The sequence below is a fragment of the Pelophylax lessonae genome, assembly GCF_965119305.1.
Source record: "Pelophylax lessonae genome assembly, chromosome: 1".
In the NCBI taxonomy this organism is placed as follows: domain Eukaryota; kingdom Metazoa; phylum Chordata; class Amphibia; order Anura; family Ranidae; genus Pelophylax; species Pelophylax lessonae.
The window spans coordinates 490,120,613-490,144,043 of record NC_138768.1 but is presented as its reverse complement, the minus strand read 5'-3'; the positions used below and the strand labels follow the sequence as shown (position 1 = coordinate 490,144,043).

The following is a 23,431-nucleotide window of genomic DNA, read 5'->3' as shown; positions in this document are numbered from 1 at the left end:
GCATCAGAGGGGGTCCGGTTTCAGCAATGAAACCAAGGACAGGATACTAGTGCTGCTGCAGGAAGTGCGGCAGGAGAGGCTGGGGAGTGGATGCCTTTTTAGATTGGGGCAATGCACGCGCCTGCTTCTGCCACACTTTGTACCATGTCCTGGAGGACATTGACAGTAACCTCGAGAAGCAGTGCATGTATAGCCTCTATGCGGTCGCAATGCAGTTTAGGGCTGCCATAATAAGTGGTGGGCCACCACCTAGTAATGTATGCACTGCTTTACAGGGTGTACTATGCACTTCGGGCCTGCAGCAGCGCTATTAGCCCCCTCTTACAATCAGTCCCCTCCTCAACGATTTCCTCCACCAGCCCAGTCCTCCTTTCATCCACCTCATAGGATTATCCTCTGTCTTCTCAAGTACCACATCCTTCCCACTTCTATACCCAGAAGAAAAAGACACGTTTTCCTCTGTCAGGGGTAAACATATGCAGACCCAAAAGAGGACTGTATAAGCTTGCCTTATGCAGAAGAAAAGGACAAGTTTTCCTCTGTTTGGGGTAAACATATGCAGACACCAAAGTGAACTATAAAAGTTTGCCTCCTGCAGGGGAAAAGGACACTGTAAAAAGCTGACTATTTTTTACCTCTCCTTAATGAGTATGTGGATAGTGTTAGGAGATGTAAAAGATGTAGCAAAAGATCTTATGTTGGTGAAAGAGGACAGAAGTTGCGAACAAGGATGAATTTGCACAGACACACCATCAAGGAACGTAAAGAGTTCTGCATGCCTGTGGGACATCATTTCTCACAACCGGACCACACTATGGAAGACCTCAATGTCTTCGCTCTTAACAGGGATTACAAAAGTATTCAGGAAAGAAAAACTTTTGAACTAAGAACGATAGTTCCATTTGACACATAAAATAACAGCCTAAATTTAGGTATGTTTTTTTTTTTACTCATTATCCAACAGTTTTATGACCCCCTCTGTGACTGTCAACCCACACCCAAAAACTGCACCAAAGATGCAGCATGCAGGACTTTTAAACGCACTGCACCTATATTGGTGTGAAGAGTCCCATAGGATTTAAAGGGGAAACATTCTTGTGCTTTTCTTGCAAGGTAAACACGCAGGGAAAACGTTTCAGTTGGAAAGAGACCTTAGTACTGTTTGGACCTTGAAGAAGGGGAAATACCATAAAAGTTTGTCCTAAAAAATTGTATGTTAGTACAAATAAAAAAAGTATCACGTACAGTCTTCAATTGTTTTTTGTCGCAAGCGCACTAATACGGCTACAACCAACTCATTCAAAGAAAGCATTATTTTACAGTAAGTAGAGATAATGTAGAAACAACAAAATATATTGCATGTATTGATCCTGACCTGCTACTTCTTCCTCCGATGATACAAAAAAAAAATTTGAAAACTGATTGCGGATGGTCATAATTCATTCAATTGACCGTAAGTCCGTAAACTGAACATGATGACTTGTATTTTGTGGCTCCGGTATAACAGTGCCTCTCTCCTTGTCCAGAAGAAAGGACACAACAGGCCAGTACCACTTTGATAGCATTTTCGACGTCTAGCTACATGCATGACAGCAGTCATTTTCACTTAGCGGTGCAGATGCCAAAGGCCCATTCAACAACACAATGGGCACAGCCAAGCTGATAATTGAAAATGTTTTGCTTATGGCTGAGACTATTGTCCCTGTATGACCTCATTAGATTTTTTTGCCAGTCCAAAGGCCTCATCCACTGGAACCAGAAAGCGTCCTTCATGTAGGCAAAGTCCAAATGCCATCTTTTGAAAGATATGTGCATAAACTTGGCAGCCGCATGCTCTGACATCCACAGCTATGAAGCATAGGTTGGCATCAACCAATGCCAGGAGGACAACAAAGAAATACTTCTTATAATTGAAGTATAGAGATCCGGAGTAAAGAGGCTTGCTGTCAAGGGCACTAATGCAATCGGTGAACTGGGTCTTCTCCCTAAACTCATCTGCTATAGCTTCCCAGATGTCTTCATTAAGCTCAGGTACGACCACTTCCCTTAACTCCTTCCACAGTGCAAAGCAGGTTTCCCTGGTTACTTTGGCCACCATGGAACCGTCCATTAGAAAATAGTGGTGTAAGTACGCAAATGTTTGTACTGTAGCAAGAAACCTAAAAAAATAAAAATCAATCAAAAACAATAAAGGGTAATGCCATACAACTATCAGCGCTTCAAATATAACAAAGTACATTTTTCATGATAAGAAAAATGTAACATACTTGATTGTCACAAACAGAGTCGTTCTTATCGAATTGTCCATTCTTGCCAGCCTTGGATTGAGCCTCCCCAGCAGGTCATCAAACACAGGAACGGACATCCGTGTGAAGTTGTAAAATTTTTAATGATAAATGCGTAGCTAGGCATACATATTGGAAAAGTACCCCGAAGAGAGACAATGGGATGTAATGGGATCCGTCCACAAATGACGACGGCTGTTTCTCTCCTCCTCCAGCTGTCTCTTTCTCCTCAGCCTCTGTACTTCAATCAGCAGAATGGCCTCATCGATTTTCAGGTTGAAAGATGCATTACAGCAATCAAGGACTCGCAGATGCTCTCTCTCCAACCAAAAAGGCGCAGAGAAAAAATTAATATATTTATTACGCATAGTGGGAAATTAGCAGTAGAAAATAGAAGAGGGAGTGTTTTTTTTTTTTAATGCTTCTAAAAGCTAACGGGCTTAACTTTAGCCCCGGAAGGATTCGCCCCCTTTCTGACCAGGCCCTATTTTGCGATTCTGCACTGCGTTACTTTAACGGACAATTGCATGGTCGTGCGACGCCGTACCAAAACGAAATTTACATCCTTTTTTTTCCCCCACAAATAGAGCTTTCTTTTGGTGGTATTTGATCACCTGTGCGATTTCTATTTTTTGTGCTATAAACAAAAAAAGAGCGACAATTTTGAAAAAAAAAAAACAAACAAAAAAAAACCAATATTATTCACATTCTGCTACATGACATTCTCAAAAAAAAAAAAAAAAATTAAAAATCTAAATGTTTTAACATTTTAGGCCAATTAGTTTTCTGCTACATATTTTTGGTAAAAAAAAAAAAATCGCAATAACCGTATTTTGATTGGTTTGCGCAAAAGATATTGCGTCTATTAACTACGGGAAATATTTATGTCATTTTTATTGTTTTGTTTTTTTGCTAGTAATGGCGGCAATCTGCAATTTGTTGCGGGACTGCGACATTGCGGCGGACAGATCAAACTCCTGACATTTTTGGGGGGACCGGTGACATTACTACAGTAATCAGTGCTAAAAATATGCACTGTTACTGTAATAATGACATTGGCAGGGAAGGGGTTAATACTGGGGGTAATCAAGGGGTTACATGTATGCCTAATGCTTACTGACTTGTGTGTGTGGCGGTGTTCTGTGAAAGGCACAGAGATCGCAGTTTCAGCATAGCTGAAACTGCTGATCTGTCCCTGCCTGTCAGTGAGAAGATCCGCCTGCTTTGTTGACATAAGCAGGCGGGTCTTCTCTCCCTTTCTCGGACAATCGCCGCCTCTCCTCCCCCGGCCCCACTCCCGCTGTGTTTAGACACAGCGGGATTGCGCCTCCAAAACCCCTTCCCCTCCAGTCACATAGTACTACGTGACTGGACCCAGGGGAGCCACACTGCCGCAGTAATATTACTGTGAGCAGTCGGCAAGTGGTTAAACGAGCATTAACACTCGTGCAAAAACTAGATTTTTGTACTTACCATAAAATCCTTGTCTCTGAAGTTCATCAACAGACACAGCTCCATATCATCTTGGACCATTGGGTTATGCTCCTCCCATCAGGAATAGGACAATAGGCATGAAAAAGCTTTAACACGCCTATGAGGGATGTCCCTGCAGGCATAACCCCACACACTCTGCTACAGCTTTTAGTTTAATTGCAAGCAGTGTTTAGAAGACAAAAATCCCCATTCATTCAGAAGCAGAGGGGCGGGAGCTACGTCTGTCGATGAACTTCAGAGAAAAGGATTTTACGGAAGTTCAAAAATCCAGTTTTTCGCTAGCATTCATCGACAGAAGCAGCTCCATATCATCTTAGACAAATGGGATGTCCCAAAGCAATATTTTCATGAGGGGTGGGAAGACAACGCAAAGAAGAACGTAACTCTCCAAAGGCTAAACGTAGCCAACCAGGAACTGTAGAGCTCAACCAGGAACTGGAGCTCACCTAGAAAAAAAAAACATACGAGCAAAAAAAAAAGGGGGGGGGGGTAGAAATTTGGGACATTTAATGAGGCACATGAATAACCCATGTGACTCCATCCCTAAATATGTATTTGGAAAAAAAAAAAGTTGGGACTTTAAATGAGGAACATAACTGGTAATGAATAGATAAATAAATAGATGTTTAAAATAATTATTTAATTAATAGCCTACATGGAAACCCATATATATTGAAGATACAGAATGGTACATGGTGGAAACTCAATAAAACCAATGAATCATTGTAAAAAGTCACATAGGCAAAAGGTATACATTGGATAATAAGTATTCAATACATAGTATACAGAAATTCATATACATGCCAATATATTAAAGTATATTTAGACAAAAAAGTCACATCCTGTAGAGCCCAACGCGTATCGTGGAACCAATGCCACTTCTTCAGGGGCAGATGCAATTAAATGTGTCTTTTTATGCCAGCTAAGGACTGTGTAAATGGAGCTAGGAACCAAAGGCTGTCTAAGGACGTCCAACCGGGAACTGAGGGAGCAATCAAATGGCCCTACCCAGTTGTAGGACCCCAAGTAGTGAAAGTCCCACTACCCCAAGTAGTGAAAGTCTCCATGGTACAAAACAAGGGAGTGAAGTAAGTGATGTACACCAGGTTCTGTAATCCCAATCCCATGATCCTATATAAAGTATGAGTGAGTACAAAACCAACTGAAAGTGAGGTGGGTGATAATGGGTAAAAGGGGTGTGTGTATCCCCAAGATGGGGGGCCCCGATCTTTCCCAGCGTCACGTGGGTGCTCTGCACGAGGGGATGTGCTATCACCCCGACGGAGAACCGCTCGAGTGTGTGGGATCCAGCCTGGTTTGGTTAAGGAGATAGGTGCAGGTTGGATGGGAAGAATCCATCAGACAGACGAGAACGGAATTGGATCTTGTATCCCCCCACCCCAGAAGCAGCTGAGGGCACCCCTTCATGCAGACGAGGATTTGTCTACAGATCTGGAATGGCTGGTTTTTGATTTACCTGACCATGGCTTCTTGGAACTCCCAGAAAACCTGAACGGGTTTTCTTTTTCTTGCGACCTGGAGATACGAAAAAGCCGCTTATAAGCAGTGAAGAAAGGCCCCCGTCTATGACGTGGCGCCTTGCCCTTAGAGGACTGAGGAAGTAGAGTACTCTTCCTTCTTACCCGTAAGGCCTTTGATTAACTCATCCAAAGAGGATCCAAACAACCTCTCCCCCATAAAGGGAAGATCTGTCAAAGCCTTTTTGGAAGCCTGGTCCGCAGACCAACTTTTTAACCACATCATGCCTCTAACCGCAATCCGCACTGCCGACACTCTGGCCACTAGGAGAGCTGCATCAAAGGACACATCACACATGAACACCAGGGCTTGAGCCATCTGGTCCATTAGTTCCAGCACCGCTGGGGGGAGCTGCTCAGCTTCCAAGTTACCTTTAGGGAACTTCACCCATTCAGTAACCTTCTGTGACACCATAATATTCACAAATATTGGTTTCAATATGGAACCCGCTAGCATACGTAGATGGCGGGACAGAGACTCCACTCGTCTATCCACAGAGTCCGCAAAGGCTGGGAATTCTTCCACCTGAACCACAGTAGACTTATTCAGGCTGGAAACCGGGTGATCCACCTTTGGTGGCACGGTCCACCTAATGGAAACTGCATCTGAAAGGATAACAGCGTTTAAAGCGCTTAGGCACCACTAGCATGTGCTTGATGCACCGCCATTGTTCATTGACAATATTGTCAAAAAGCTCCGGGCAAGGAAACACTTTGGCCAATTTTCGGGATCCAAAAGACACCTGCGAACCCGGCGCTGTAGATTAATCTGACAATTTTAAAGTTTCCCGCACTGAAACTATAAGTGCTTCCACCAATGCGTGTTTGCGCACGGTGGCTGACAAGGGCAGGTCCTCTTCACCATCAGAATGCAAAGACACCGACTCCTCAGGGTGGGGTGTGACTGCGGCAGCCATATCTGCCTCAGAATCTGATGAAACTACCGAGGGAAGTGAAGGCAGAGGACGTTTGCAGCTAGCAACCCTTTTACATACAAAATCTACCTTTGACATCAAGCTTTCCAAGACTGCTGTAAGTGCAGACAGGGGCTGTGTTTCAGAAGGTTCCACAGCCGCACCGGGGGGGGGGGGGGGGGTCTGTAGGTGAAATAGTATTCTGGGACTCCATTTTACACTGAGATGAAAATAATGCAGTGTCTTAGTAACTTAGCGGTATACCTAGTCCCAATCCAATATAATCTGATAGCGGAGTGGGTGAGGACAACCTACAGGGGACCCCAGAAAACGTTACCAAACTACTCAGGAGACTGACAGCACGTTCTGTGAAACAGAAAGTAAAACGTTCTGACACAGGAAATAGAAAGCACAGCCTGGGTCATTGCTAGATTTTTGCGTGTCCAGCAATCGTGGACTACAGGAAAATGGCCGCCCCATGCATTCCTATGGGGAACGAACAAAAAATGTCTGCCTATGCATTTCAATGGGAGAACAGAAAGCATGAATCTTTGTCATGCGGTCTCCTGGACCCCAGAGGGGGACCCAGACAAGAGGCATCGGAGGGTCCTTAGGAAGAGATCCCACCAGGACAAAGCCACCCCCACAGAAAAACGCTGCTGCGGCCGCAATGTTTCTGCCCCCCAGAAGTAGGACCTGCTATGGGTAGGGGAAAAGACTGGGAGGGGGGTAGGCTAGTATCTGGGTCTGACTATTCCAGGGAGAGGGCCCACGTCCACCCCGAGACCGCCAGAGGATTGAGGGGACAGTATTACTCACCATACCACAGTTTCAGGTGGGCACCACTCCGAACACTCCACCTCCCAGCTAGGGTGTGGGTGCTGCCAGCCAGAGGTTACGCTGTGACTCAGGGCATTCTAGGTCGATCTCGTCCCAGCGAGACTTGGCCACTCGCAGGCTCATCCCCTTCCATCGGAGCTCTGTCGTGGCGAGGCCTAGTTCTGGACTATAACCTGCTCACACTCGCTGGCCAGGCTGGGAGACCTTGAGGATCTAGAATATCCAGTCCGAAACCACAGCCGGTTGTTGCTTGTAGTTCTCTAAGAACTCCAAAACAAAAAATTTCCCTATTAATAGCGAAGACCGAAGTCCCAGCAGGGAACTAGGTCCTATTCCTAAACTAGGCAGAAACAAACTAGAGGCTGTAGCAGAGTGTGTGGGGTTATGTCTGCAGGGACAGCCTCCATAGGCGTGGTAAAGCTTTCTCCTGCCTAGTGTCCTATTCCTGATAGGAGGAGCATAACTCAATGGTCTAAGATGATATGGAGCTGCGCCTGTCGATACACGATAGACAAATGTGGCTAAAAGCACATTTTGTATGCCGCATTTTCCTGGTGGCAGGACTGGCATTGCAACTTTTTTTTTTTTTTCAAAGCCCTGTGTGCTTTAAAAAGTTAAGGTTGAAAAAAAAAAAAAAAAAAAAACAGAAAACGACCATAATGATTTGGTATTCATTATACTGTATTTCTTTCTTCACAGTAGCACCACAATACCAGAAGCTGAACAACACTGGTAAATTGGCAAAGGAGAAATGGTGGTACTTGGATTTTTATATATTCTTTGTAAAGAACATGTAAACCTACCTTTTATCTGTAGTGGCCTGTAGCGCACCCCCTCGCAAATTACACAGACAGCACTCCTACAGGAAAAGCAAAAAAATTACAGTCAGACCGACTAGCCATTCTGTCCTGAAACATTCTTGCAATCACAACCGTAAAGTGACAATTAACCAAATTTTAAAAAACAAAAAACAACATATTAAATATCGTCATTTGGATTAACCTGTGGAAAGCACATCTGGGAAAATGTAATGGAATTACCCCTGCTGCAACTTCCTTTTGAGTGGCTACATGCACTCTGAATGTGGGAACATAGCCATCCTCCTAAGCGTGATCCACGCTCCCGAGATGGACTACATACAGTGCCTTGCGAAAGTATTCGGCCCCCTTGAACCTTGCGACCTTTTGCCACATTTCAGGCTTCAAACATAAAGATATAAAACTGTAATTGTTTGTGAAGAATCAACAGGTGGGACACAATCATGAAGTGGAACAAAATTTATTGGATATTTCAAACTTTGTTAACAAATAAAAAACTGAAAAATTGGGAGTGCAAAATTATTCAGCCCCTTTACTTTCAGTGCAGCCAACTCTCTCCAGAAGTTCAGTGAGGATCTCTGAATGATCCAATGTTGACCTAAATGACTAATGATGATAAATAGAATCCACCGGTGTGTAATCAAGTCTCCGTATAAATGCACCTGCACTGTGATAGTCTCAGAGGTCCGTTTAAAGCGCAGAGAGCATCATGAAGAACAAGGAACACACCAGGCAGGTCCGAGATACTGTTGTGGAGAAGTTTAAAGCCGGATTTGGATACAAAAAGATTTCCCAAGCTTTAAACATCCCAAGGAGCACTGTGCAAGCGATAATATTGAAATGGAAGGAGTATCAGACCACTGCAAATCTACAAAGACCTGGCCGTCCCTCTAAACTTTCAGCTCATACAAGGAGAAGACTGATCAGAGATGCAGCCAAGAGGCCCATGATCACTCTGGATGAACTGCATATCAGTCGTATACTGCACAAATCTGGCCTTTATGGAAGACTGGCAAGAAGAAAGCCATTTCTTAAAGATATCCATAAAAAGTGTTGTTTAAAGTTTGCCACAAGCCACCTGGGAGACACACCAAACATGTCTAAGAAGGTGCTCTGGTCAGATGAAACCAAAATCAAACTTTTTGGCAACAATGCAAAACATTATGTTTGGCGTAAAAGCAACACAGCTCATCACCCTGAACACACCATCCCCACTGTCAAACATGGTGGTGGCAGCATCATGGTTTGGGCCTGCTTTTCTTCAGCAGGGACAGGGAAGATGATTAAAATTGATAGGAAGATGGATGGAGCCAAATACAGGACCATTCTGGAAGAAAACCTGATGGAGTCTGCAAAAGACCTGAGACTGGGACGGAGACAACAAGACAATGATCCAAAACATAAAGCAAAATCTACAATGGAATGGTTCACAAATAAACATATCCAGGTGTTAGAATGGCCAAGTCAAAGTCCAGACCTGAATCCAATCGAGAATCTGTGGAAAGAACTGAAAACTGCTGTTCACAAACGCTCTCCATCCAACCTCACTGAGCTCGAGCTGTTTTGCAAGGAGGAATGGGCAAAAATTTCAGTCTCTTGATGTGCAAAACTGATAGAGACATACCCCAAGTGACTTACAGCTGTAATTGCAGCAAAAGGTGGCGCTACAAAGTATTAACTTAAGGGGGCTGAATAATTTTGCACGCCCAATTTTTCAGTTTTTTATTTGTTAAAAAAGTTTGAAATATCCAATAAATTTTGTTCCACTTCATGATTGTGTCCTACTTGATTCTTCACAAAAAATTACAGTTTTATATCTTTATGTTTGAAGCCTGAAAGGTGGCAAAAGGTCGAAAAAGTTCAAGGGGGACGAATACTTTCGCAAGGCACTGTAACTGTTATTCTACTGCGCACGTGTAGTTGACATCATTGTGCTGGTTTTACCTACAAGTTTATTGGTGGTTTATGCTCCTTTTACATGCCAGCTCTGAATGCATCTGCAAGCAAAAGCACAGAAAACGGTGCTTCCCTTCCCTTGTGGAAAGGAGAATGTCAGGGACATATGAGAAGTAGAATCACCAATGAGTCATGTGTGTTGTGGTTAGAGTAGACCAGTGCATGTGACCACATTATATGTGCACTGTTCTTAGTTAACTTAATTACAGTATAAGAGTATGGGGAGGACCCAAACAACCAAATAAAAACTGGATTTGTGTCTTACCGTGAAATCCTTTTCTCTGATGTTCATTGACGGGCACAGCTACATATCTTCTTGACCAATGGGTTTATGCTGTTTTCTATAGGAGTAGGACATTAGGTGGAAAAAAAATTGACCACGCCTATAGGGCAGTCCCAGGGGGTATACTCCCACTTCCTGCTATAGGATTTCAGTTTTGTAACAAGCGGTGTAAGAAGAACATAAAACCCAACTCAATAGAGGGGGCGGTGCTGTGTCATTGACGGATACAGCTCCATATTGTCTTGACCGATTGGGACATCCCAAAGCAGTGTCAATATGAGGGGTGGGAATAACAGCAAGAAAAAACACACTTTCCAAAGGCTAAACATAGCCAACCAGGCAAAACAAGAGCTCAACCAGGAACAACTGAAGCTAACCTGACAAAAAGAACACATACAACCTCAAAGAGGACTAAACCTCTTCAACAGCAACCTGCAAAACCTTGCGACCAAAAGAAGCACCTGCAGATGCCAACACATCCACCTTATAAAATTTTGTAAAAGTGTGCACAGACGACCATGTGGCCGCCTTGCATACCTGCATCACTGACGCCTAATGACAGAAGGCCCAGGAGGCACTAAGCGCCCTCATAGAATGAGCCTCAACAGGTAAAGGAGGATCCTGACCCTTATTGGAATAGACAGTATGAGTATCAGTGCTGCTCTAGATAACAAATAAAGTGCTAAGTGCAAAATTAGCGGTGCATAATATTCAACAAAAGTGCATAATGAGCAATGCAAAATAAATATAAATAAAGCACCCTGCACCCTTTAGAAAAAACACATCAGCAGCTAAACTCAAAACACTGGAAGGTTCAAAATGAGATAAAGTACATAGAGCAGCGGTAATTTAACAAGAACCAATAATGATAATAACATATGGTTATATAAAGTCCATATTAAAATCACAGGAAGTCCAGGTGAAGGGTCCGCATATTATCACCACAATGTGAGTCAACACGACATGAAGTGAAATCCCAGCCACCACACACTGACTCTTACCAGAGGATGGCGGGGATGCAGCAACAAGCTGTTATGGGACCGCTAAAACCCTCTCAGGCCAAAACCTCCATAAGAAAACACAGCCTTATCATTCTTCAGTCTCCAAACATACCAATGAAATGGTGCATATCAGATAGCCAAATCTTCCTTGAGTAGCTTTATACCTCATAGATCGGGGAGAGAATGAAAAGAAATAGGCCCATAGTGCATTATCCTTAAAACCAATTCCTTTATTAAAAACTCATAAGGTATGCACTCACCCAGATACAAGTATTAGAGCAGGTAACAGGCATCAAAAACATGGTTCGGCAGCGATGTTGCTTCTGTGGACAACCAGAAAAATGGCCGACCTCTGAGCTTCCGGGGGTGTGACGCAATGACGTTCGGCTAGCTCCTCCCGATGCGTTTCGTCATTACGACGTCTTCAAGGGGGCATAGCCCAGCATCTGCGTCACGCCATTTATATAGTAAGACCGAAGAAAGGACACGCCTGCAGCGTCATTGCGAAAGGCGTGTTCGGCAAAACCGGAAGTAGTCCCTGCGTTCCAAAGGCAGGAAACTCTATCCAGGCCGAAGCATAATACCGGAATAGCTTAAAAGCAAATACAAGGCCGATCAAATAGGGGACACGCTGCTTATAATCGGGATTTATTTATAAAATTATAATAAATAAGGGGCGTGGCCTGGAGCGGCATGAGGAAGGACGCTGCTGAGGTGAGCTCCGTCGGCCGAATCTCCTAATTTCATTAATCCTGCACCCCGAAATCCTGAACCGCTTCCCCAGTACCTCTTGAAGCCCCGCTGCAGCTGTGGATCATGTCGCCGTCAAAGAAATCCTCGGATGTCACCGCTAAATTGGATAAATTTCGCCACCAGGACAAATGTGACCAGGCCCAAGATGGCGCGGGAGCGGAGGTAAGCTCGGCGGGAGCCGAGACAGAGCGGGTTCTGGACGCTATTGCTCAGTGTTAGGCATCCCTCACCACTAAAATAGAGGAGGTGAAAATTGACATATCCCTAGTCCGCCAGGATCTCCAGAAGGTGAGGGAGCGGGTGACCGAAGCTGAGCAGCAGATCAGTGGGGTGGAGGATGCCCTGCCCCCCCTTCAGCGCACCTCTGATGCCCTCCAGCTCCAGGTGACCCAGTTGCAATTAAAACAAGATGACATGGAGAACCGTCTTAGGAGGTGTAATATTAGACTGATTGGTCTCCCTGAGGGGGCTGAGGGGTCCCATCCATCAGACTTCCTTGAACAATTGCTGATTGACACTTGGCCGTGAAGCTTTCTCCCCCACTTTCGTGGTGGAGCGGGCGCATCGTCTTTCAGGCAGACCTCCGCCCCAAGGGGCACCCCCCCCCCACACTTTTATTGCAAAGCTACTTAATTTTCGGGACAGAGATACTATCCTCAGACTTACTAGGGAAAAGGGTAACATCCCCTATGGCAACGGCAGACTAGCAATCTTCCCGGACTTTTCTGCTGAGGTCCAGAAGAAACGCAAAACCTTTATTGAGGCTAAATGAAGACTCCGCATAAAGCACATAAAATATGCTATGCTGTACCCAGCCCGTCTCCGTGTTGAGGGAGATGACAGGGTGCACTTTTTTGACGACCCTGAGGCGGCTATAACTTGGCTGGAGCGACTTGAGGCTCGAGCTTGAGTGCACCTCGTGCCTCCTCCTTAGGATTTGCTTCCCGGATGCTGTTCTGGATCCCTGGACGTATCCTGTGTATTAGCCTGACTGTTTCTGCTACCCCTGGATCCTGCTGTTCCCTTCCATATCTGGATTTCCCTCTTGGATGCCTGTCACGTTCACTGTGACCACCTGCAACAGCCCAGGCCCCCCTGTTGGGAGGTGGTTTTTGTTTTCTATCCTCCCCTACATCTTACTGCTCTGCCGGGTACTGTGTACTGTTTTTCTTGCCATCTCTGGAAACATCCCGACCCGGCAGGCTGTACACCATCCTTGTAGGCCACCGGAGTGCCTGCATCAACCTTTCCCTACTGTGTATCGTTTCCCCCGTTTCCCCCAAGATTGCTGTTTTTTCTCCTGCCCTTTTTCCCTATGTTTTTTTCTGCTGTGTCCTATTTACATGCCTTGCTGCCCAGCGAACTTTCGCTCCCAGAACTCCCCAGTCATGGACAAACCGGCTGCCCACTCTGCGGTTGCTGAGTGGGGGGGAGAGGCCCCCCTGGTCGTGTCGGGGTTCATTGCCTGGCACGGCCTTGGCTTCCCCCCCATGGTTCTCCTCCCCGCACCGGTCTCTATGTTTTCATGTTTCTGGGGAATTGTCAACGTGGTTGGTTGACTAGTTGGATGGGGTTCTCTCAGGCCCGCACGGGTTGGGGTTTGTGCAGGGCGGGGTGGGTGGGTGTTCAGTCTTTATTACTGCATTTTCCTTGTAGCTTTTTAATGCCTTTTGATTTTTTGTCATTCCTGCTAATGTGTGTAGTGCTTACTTGTCATAGTATCTCCAGCAGTTTGTATAAGTTGCATGTGGGTGCCAGCGGTGGGGATGGGGGAGCATGTAATGTAATCACTGGAGGGGAGGTATTCCTGGAGCTCATGTGCCTAATTATGTTTGCCCTCTCTGATGGCCAGCCTTAAATTTCTCACTTGGAATGTCCGTGGACTCAGGGACAGGATCAAGCGCTCAGCGGTATTTGCAGAGCTCAAGCGGCATAGAGCTGATATAATTGTACTACAGGAGACGCATTTGAATGGCGCTCTGCAACAGGCCCTGAAGCGTCCGTGGCTCGGCTGGACGTTTAACTCCATGTACACCTCACACTCCCGAGGAATTGCGGTTTTAATCGCTAAATCTGTCCACTTTGAGCTCCGGGGATCCCTCATAGACCCTGCAGGATTACTTTTTGGTGACCCCTACTTGCTTATGGCGTTCTATGTCACCCCTCCCTTCTCGTCCACAATACTCCTTGAGGGGCTGGATTTCATGGTTCAACACCCCCAGATCCCTGTAATCTGGCTTGGGGATTTTAACAACACCATGATCCCCAGCCTGGACAGGATGCACGTCTCTGGACCCCCTGTGCCCCCCCCACTTCCACGAGGTTCGCCCGCCTGATGGCGGAATTAAATCTCACTGACTCCTGGCGTGTCAAATACTCGCACCTCCGGGCATACTCTTGCCACTCCCCTGCCCATGGATCAATGTCCCACATCGATCTTATTCTAATCTCCCCCTCGCTAATGCCTAGGTTGTTGGACGCGGGCTTTTGTGCGCGTGGCCTCTCTGACCATAAGCCCTACTGGATTACGGTGGGCTTGCGGACAGACAGGGCCAGACCTGCCTGGCGATTAAACCCTTTTTGGCTTTCGCTGCTTTCTGAGGAGGGCACTCTGTCTGAGGACTGGCAACACTTTTTTGGCGATAATGCTGACTCGGCTTCCCCCCTTGTGGTATGGGAGACCTTTAAGCTACACGCTAGAGCCACTTTAACCCATACTATCAACTCTATTAAGGCTGACTCTGCTCAGGCACAGCGCAGGCTGAACAGGCTTTGGTTTCGGTGGAGGCGGCTTTTCTAACTGACCCGACGCCTGCCGGGGCGGATCAGTTGAAGCTCCTTACCAGGGTGGTGGAACACCTTGACTATGAAAAGGCACGTAGGTCCCTTTTTTTTCAGAAACAAAAATTGTTTGAACACGGTGAGCGGGCGGGTAGACTGTTAGCGTATTTAGTTCACAGTAACGATAGACCCCCAGTGGTAATCACCCTTCATTCTGCTGACGGACCCCCTGTTTCAGACCCAGGAGCTGTGGCTGATTGTTTTCGCAGCTTCTTCCAAGACCTCTACTCCTCAGTAGCCCCTGATGATGACTCCCCCAGATCTTGCCCTACCTGTCACCGGATGTCCTGCCTCAATTATCCCCCGAGCAATTGACCATGCTAGAGGCCCCCTTGACCCAGGACGAACTAATCGAAGCTATAGCTCAGTTCCCCAGGTCCAAGTCCCCTGGCTTGGATGGTCTGCCAATAGAATTCTACTCTATGTACTCAGAGGTTCTGGTCCCGCACCTCTTGAATGTGTTCAAGACGGCATTTGACACCTCTTCCTTGCCCCCCTCTATGCGAGAGGCTCTCATTGTCCTAATACCCAAACCGGGCAAAGACCCTAATTTCCCAGCCTCTTACCGCCCTATCTCCCTTTTGCAGGTGGACGTCAAGATTTTGGCCAAGGTGCTCTCCCTGAGACTAAATAAGGTGGTGCTCTAACTGGTTCACCTGGATCAGTCGGGTTTTATGCCTGGTAAAAACACCTCGTTCAATCTGAGACGCCTCTTTATGAACCTCCAGGCGCGGCACAGCAACTCCGGTTCTAGAGTCGTGGTGTCCTTGGACACTGCCAAGGCATTAGACTCTGTTGAGTGGAACTTCCTCTGGCGCTGCCTCGAGGGCTACGGCTTTGGGCCTAACTTTATCCAGTGGGTCCGTATTCTCTACCAGGCTCCGGTCACCAGGGTCTTGGCCAATGGTTGCACCTCGGCGGCGTTCCCCCTTACCAGGGGGACTCGTCAGGGCTGCCCTTTGTCTCCCCTCCTCTACGCCCTGGTGGCCGAACCCCTGGCGATCGCTATAAGGTCGCTTCCGGGTATCCGGGGGTCTGCGGGCTGGTGATTTGGAGGAGACGATAGACATGTATGCAGATGACACCTTGCTGTACTTGTCTGTTCCGGGTGAATCACTTCGGGTAGCTCTGTCCCTCATAGAGCACTTTGGCCGCTATTCCGGACTGATGATCAATTGGGACAAATCTCAAATTTTACCGATAGAGGACATTCCTCCCCGCCCCCCGGATCCCCGTTTCCCCCTTCAGGTGGTAGACCGTATCAAATATCTGGGGGTCCTGGTCACTAACTCACCTAAAGACTACTTGCAGGACAATGTCCAGCCTCTCTTCAATTTTTACATAGTTACATAGTTACATAGTAGGTGAGGTTGAATAAAGACAATAGTCCATCCAGTTCAACCTGTGTAGGTGTGTGTGGCTGTAATCATCTCACATACCCCTGAATGTTCTGATCCTTGAGATGTAAGTCTAAGAGTCTTTTGAAAGCCACCATACTACCCGCAGAAACCACCTCTTGTGGTAGAGAATTCCACAATCTTGTAGCCCTAACAGTAAAGAACCCCCCACGTTGCCTGAGGTTAAAACGCTTCTCCTCTAATCGCATTGTATGCCCTCGAGTCCTCATGCAATCCCTTCGAATGAACAGCTTTTTTTCTAAGCTGGGATCCCCATTTAGATATTTATAAATTGCTATCATGTCCCCCCCTCCAGGGGGAATAAATCGAGCGATTGTAGATGCTCTTCATAGTCAAGGTCCTCCAATCCCCTAATTAGTTTAGTTGCCCTTCTCTGGACTCTCTCCAGCTCCAACACATCCCTCCTGAGGACTGGCGACCAGAACTGGACAGAATACTCCAGATGCGGTCGGACCAGAGTTTTATAAAGTGGAAGGATTATAGTCTTATCTCTGGAATACATCCCTTTCTTATGCATGCTAATATTCTGCTGGCTTTGGCAGCTGCCGCTTGACATTGCATGCTGTTGCCTAATCTATCATCAACCAAGACTCCCAGATCCTTCTCCATTTTTGATTCCCCCAGGGGTTCCCCCCCTAACGTGTATTGTGCTTTTATGTTTTTAGTCCCCAAGTGCAAAACCTTACACTTCTCCACGTTAAACCTCATTTGCCATGTCGTTGCCCACTCTGTAATTTTGTCCAGGTCATCCTGTAGGATATCTGCTTCATGCTGTGCAGTTATTGCCCTGGCCAATTTTGTGTCATCTGCAAAAACTGATAACGCACTACTGATCCCGTCCTCAATGCTGTTTATAATTTATTGAAGTCTAAGACCCAGACCTGGACGCGTCTCCCGCTGGGGGTTAGGGGTAGGATCAATCTTGTAAAGATGGTGTTGCTCCCTAAATTACTATATACGTTTTGGCACTCCCCGATCTACCTTCCCCTTAAGCATTTTTTGCAGATTTACAGGTCCTCTGTAGAAGTCCCACGGGACGAAACGCGTCAGGACACAGGTACGCTGTCTCCTTGATGGTCATAGACGTCCTGGCTGGAATCCGGATCTCGCCATCTGACTAGGCTGAAAGAGAACCATTCAGCAGCGGTGAGCTGGCCATAACGTCTTGATTATCATTTTATGCTTGGAAATTTTTATCTGATGTAAGCATATTGGATTTGGGGGGTTTGCTTTGGTGTGTTGTGTTAAATAAAAAACTGCAAGACAGTATTACACTATTGTGTCTCCCATTCCATTTTTTTAGTATCGTTTGGTCCCTGAGGGATATCTAAGCACAGTGATCATCCAGGAGTCAGAAGAGGTGGTCCAGACTCTGGGAGTTGTAGTTATCTGTCTCTCAGTTCGTCCTGTGTTGGAGGGGAAGCTGTGAATGAGGTCTGGTTTCATCCACTGGCATTATCCTGGTCCCTGAGACTGTCTGCTGTACATGTTGGTTACATCCACTGACGTTATCCTGGTCCCTGAGGCTGTCTGCTGTATACGTTGGGGGAGCGCATAGAGCAACTACACCTTGAGCATCTGAATTTGTGGTCTGGTAAGAGGCTCAGAGTGTCTTTGAGGGTCACTGTTGATGATCAGGTGTACTCAGGATCTTTCCCATTTCTGAATTCTGCTGATTACACTTCTCAGTCTGGTAAGAGGCTTTACATTCGGTGGTGGTTCTCCCTCCTTCCTCATCACTGGGATAGATATCTATGTCTGATATATATTTTTCTGGTAAGCAGTTTCACAACTGGTGACGGATACTCACACCTTTATGTGGTGGAATTGTTTTTGGTTATCATTTAACACTTATTGTACTGTACGGTATCACGCTATGGAGTTTTTTTCTTTTTTATACGATTTATGACACTTTTTATGAATATCTTTAAGAAATGGCTTTCTTCTTGCCACTCTTCCATAAAGGCCAGATTTGTGCAGTATACGACTGATTGTTGTCCTATGGACAGAGTCTCCCACCTCAGCTGTAGATCTCTGCAGTTCATCCAGAGTGATCATGGGCCTCTTGGCTGCATCTCTGATCAGTCTTCTCCTTGTATGAGCTGAAAGTTTAGAGGGACGGCCAGGTTTTCGTAGATTTGCAGTGATCTGATACTCCTTCCATTTCAATATTATCGCTTGCACAGTGCTCATTGGGATGTTTAAAGCTTGGGAAATCTTTTTGTATCCAAATCCGGCTTTAAACTTCTCCACAACAGTATCTCGGACTTGCCTGGTGTGTTCCTTGTTCTTCATGATGCTCTCTGCGCTTTAAACGGACCTCTGAGACTATCACAGTGCAGGTGCATTTATACGGAGACTTGATTACACACAGGTGGATTATATTTATCATCATTAGTCATTTAGGTCAACATTGGATCATTCAGAGATCCTCACTGAACTTCTGGAGAGAGTTTGCTGCACTGAAAGTAAAGGGCTGAATAATTTTGCACACCCAATTTTTCAGTTTTTTATTTGTTAGCAAAGTTTGAAATATCCAATAAATTTAGTTCCACTTCATGATTGTGTCCCACTTGTTGTTGATTCTTCACAAAAAATTACAGTATTATATCTTTATGTTTGAAGCCTGAAATGTGGCAAATGGTCGAAAAGTTCAAGGGGGCCGAATACTTTCGCAAGGCACTGTATTTTGTACTCCACGGATATTTGGATATATTTATTTATTTTATTGGATGGCACATTGATTCACTGTCACCTTTTGCGGAATCCCTCTGTGGGTTTATTTATTCTATTTTTAGGCATTTATCGTCACTTGCACTTTAAGGAGTTATTTGAGGAGGTTATACTGCCCCCTACAGGAGTAGGACACTAGGCAGAAAAAAAGTTCTGGTTACGCCTATGGGCAGTCCCAGCAGGTATGCTCCCTCTCTCTGCTATAGGATGTCAGTTTTGTAACAAAGCAGTGTCAGAGAAAACAGTGACAACCCAACTCAAAATAGAGGGGCGGGTACTGCGTCCGTCAATGAACTTCAGAGAAAAGTATTTTACGGTAAGACAAAAATCCAATTTTCTCTATCGTTCATAGACAGACGCTATCTCTGTTCTTCTTAACAGTAGGGACGTCCAAAGGCAGTGCCATAAAACACGAGGGGTGGGAACAGCAGAAAATAATTCCCCAAGGCTGAACCATAGCCAACCAGGCAACATAGAACTCATCAGAACAACAAGTTGAGACCCACCTGAAAAAAACATTAAACACCCTCAAGAAGAATAAAAAACCCCCTTAAACGGCAGCCTGCAAAACTTTGTGGCCAAAGGAAACATCCGCAGATGCCAGCATATCCATCATGCACTAAGCGCCAGAGTAGAGTGCGCCTTAACAGGGAAAGGTGGAACCTGACCCTTAATTGAATAAGCCTGCACAACTGTCTGTTTAATCAATCTGTTTAGGCTTAGGACACAAGGAGGGTAGCACAATGTCCTCATTTTAGTGGAAACTGGTGGAAACCACCTTCAGAAGGAAGGACAGATCCAGGCGAAAGCACCACTTTATCCCTGTGAACCACCAGATAGAGAAAACGACAGAACAACGCCACCAGTTCCGACACCCTGCGTGCAGTAGTAATAGCCACCAAGAAGGCCACCTTCTGGGATAAGGTAAGCAGGGGAATCTCCCGAATAGTCTCAGAGGGAGGTTTTTGGAGAACCGAAAGCACCAAATTAAGGTCCCAAAGTGGCAATGGAGGTCGCGCCGGAGGTGCCAAGTGTCGCGCCCCCTGGATAAAGCTACGTGCCAGGGAATGGGAGGCCAACGGCCTTTGGAAGAAAATTGCCTGACCCTTGATAATACTCAAGGCCAATTTTTGATCAACTCCCCATTGAAGAAAGGCCTAGATCTGTGCCAACGAGTAAGAGCGAGGGGGAACCCCAAGAGACTCACACTCACGACTTCAATGTACAATGATAGATCTTTCTAGAAGTCGCTTTCCTCACTTTAAGCAGAGTGGGAATAACTGCAGCAGACAACCCCCTGTTCTTCAGCACCTGGTTTTCAACAGCCAAGCTGTCAAAGCCAGTGATTGTAAAGCAGGATGGAAGATTGGCCCTTGAGACAGTAGATCCTCCCTGAGAGGGGGGAAAGCATACATCAGCTGATACTGACCCCACAGAACCACCAGCATGTCTGTGGTGTGTGCCAGAGGGTCCCCAGAGCGGGCCAAAAACCTCTGCACTTTCCTGTTGATCCGAGGCGCCAACAGATCCACTTCTGGAGTGCCCCAATGAAGGCACACTTTCTGGAACACCTCCGGATGGAGAGACCATTCCCCTTTATCCAAGGTCTGCCGGCTGAGGTAATCCACCTGCCAATTTTCCACTCCTAGAATGTGAACGGCGGAGAGAGCTGGAACAAAGCGTTCCGCCCACCAAAGGATGCCTGCCACCTCCAAGGCTGCAAGGACACTTCCGTGCCCCCTTGGTGATTGATATAAGCCATGGCCGTTGCATTGTCCAATTGAATGCACACTGGACAACCCTGAAGGTACTCCAACCAGTGGATTAGGCAAAGCCTGATCGCTCTCAGCTCCAGAACATTGATCGGTAACCTGGATTCTTTCAGGGACAAGACCCCTTGAGCAGAAAGCTTGCCAAGAACACCTCCCCACCCGGACAGACTGGCATCCATGGTGACAACTGTCCAATACAGGAGGAGGAAGGATTTTCCTTGTTTGAGCGTCGGGGGGCCGATGCCACCATATCAGGGAACCCCTGGTCACCTGGCTCAGCTGGATCTGGTTGTCCAGGGAAATTGGATCTTTGCTCCATTTGAGAAGGATTTCCTTCTGGAGAATTCTCATGTGGAATTGAGCGAAAAGTACTGCCTTGAAGGATGACACCATCAGTCCCAGAACTCTCATACAAGTCCGAAAGGATAAACATTTCCTGGACAGCAATAGCTGAATCGCAGTCTGGAGTTTTTGAAGTTTGTCCAGAGGAAGAAAAACCCTGGCTGAAGACGAGTCCAAAGTCAGACCCAGATAATCCAGTCACATGGAAGGGACCAAGGACGACTTCTGAAGGTTCAGAATCCACCCGGATTTCTCCAGACTTCTCAGGGTGACCTCTAAGTTTGTCCCCAGCACGGTGGGAGACTCTGCACAGAGAAGCACATGCACAAGCAGGATAGGAGTTGGCGCATCACACATACCTATATAGCATCAAGGGGTATGCAGTTCAAGTATAGTCATTAGTCTGGTGTAGTTGATGGCTGAAATAGATGACACTCAGGGCCAGCTGTACTGCTCAGCTCAAGTCCACTGCACTTGAGAAAGGAGCGCGCACACCCTGTGAGGCTACTGCGCACGCTCAGAAACGCGTTGTGCGATTGGCTACTGGATCTGTCACGCTAGTCTCCCCTATCTGTCGGCGCCGGATGTACTGAGGAGCAGGACGCCCTTCTGAACCCGCCGGGCATCCTACCAAATGGTCTCTCGGCTCACCAGGTGTCTCCCTGAGGAACAGAACATCTTCCTGAAGCAGCTGGCCATCCTACTATCTGGCCTCTTGGCCCTCCAGGCATCTCCCTCCTTCAACAACCCCTGCACCACCTCTTGGAGCCACAACATCCAGCAGTGGACCCCTGTGTTCCTGCACACCACCTAACAGATGAGCTATTTTATACTGTTTTAAATGTGAGCAGTTTTCCTGTACTTGCCTTACCCTTTTAATTAAACTGATAACACTTCGAGGCGATCTGCTTTTTGTTTTTATCTGCACAGAGAAGCAGATCGTCCAGATAACCCAGGACCGATATCCTCCGCTGGCGTAACAATGCCAGGACCGGAGCCAAGACCTCTGTGAAGACCCGAGGAGCTGAGGCGAGACCAAAAGGTAACGCCACAAACTGATAGTGATCCTCTCCCACAGCAAAACGCAGAAACCATTGATGTCCTGCACATATTGGGATGTGAAGGTAGGCATCTTTGATGTCTATGGAGGCCAGGAAATCCCCCTGATGTAGGGAAGCCACCATCGTGTGAACGGACTCCATCTTGAATTGCTGAACTCACACAAAGCAATTCAGTGCCTTTAGGTCCAGAATCGGACGCACCTTGCCTTCCTTCCTGGGGACCGTAAACAGGTTTGAGTAAAAATCCTGAAAGAGTTCAGAATACGGAGCTGGAACTATTACTCCTTGTTGTAACAGGTCCTGTACCACCCCAAAGAGAGCCTGTAAGCGATCCGGGGACAGTTGCACATTGGAAGGGAGGAACCTTACAGGAGGGATGGATCAAAACTCCATCTTTTAACTGGACCGTATGACCTTGTGAATCCACTTGTCTTGTATCCAGGATAGCCACAGGTCCGGGAACCGGCAAAGATGTCCCCCAATCCCAGATACGGGTGAGGGCGCACCTTCAGCCCGAAGGGGTCTTATCCGCAGGTTTGGAGAAAACCGATCTCTGTATGCCAGAGCAGGGTCACTTGGAGCCACCCAAGGGGGCCTTGAAGGACTTTGCTCCCTTATCAATTGACCCTGAGGGATGAAAAAACTTTTTGTGTGCTGAAAAGGAGGTACCCCGTCTACAAAAACCTTGCTCGACTTCTGGGATTTGCGTGTGCCAAAAGACACCTGTGTCCCTGACGCTGCAGAATCATCCGCCATTTTTATAGAGTTTCCCGCATTGACACTAAGTGTCTCCACCAGCGCATTTTCCCGCGAGGCTGCAGACGAAGATATGTCATCCTGGCCATCCGAGTGCTATGACGCAGAACCCTCAGGGTAACCTGCGTCCACGGCAGCCATATCTACCTCAGAATCTGAGGATACAGCATAGGGCGCTTTTTACTAGTGGTATTTTTTAAGACTAATCTTGTTCAATGTATTCATAAATAGCATTGAGGACGGGATCGGTAGCTCGATTTCAGTTTTTGTAGATGAAACAAAATTAAGCAGGGCAATACCTTCACATCGTGAGGCAGAAATCTTATAGCATGACCTGGACAAAATCGCAGTGTGGGCAACTACATGTCAAATGAGGTTTAATGTGGAGAAGTGTAAGGTATTGCGTTTGGATTCCAAAAACATAATAGCACAATACACTTGAGGGGGTGAAACTCTGGGGGAATCAAAAATGGAGAAAGATCTGGGGGTCTTAGTATAAGATAGACTTAGCAATAGCATGCAATGTCAAGCTGCAGCTGCCAAAACCGGCAGAATATTAGCATGCATAAGGAAGGGGATGCATTCCATAGATAAACCTATAATCCTACCACTTTATAAAACACTGG

At 46.4% G+C, this 23,431-nt stretch overlaps 1 protein-coding gene across 1 annotated transcript in view; it reads right to left on the bottom strand.

The window, feature by feature from the left end:
• Nucleotides 1-23,431, bottom strand: part of LOC309559900 (lysine-specific demethylase 4B-like) — a 630,996-nt gene that overhangs the window by 163,564 nt on the left and 444,001 nt on the right. The window contains exon 15 of the mRNA XM_082263341.1: nt 7,875-7,930. Within this exon, the coding sequence (XP_082119467.1) occupies nt 7,875-7,930 (56 nt within the window). The remainder of the gene's footprint in view (nt 1-7,874; nt 7,931-23,431) is intronic.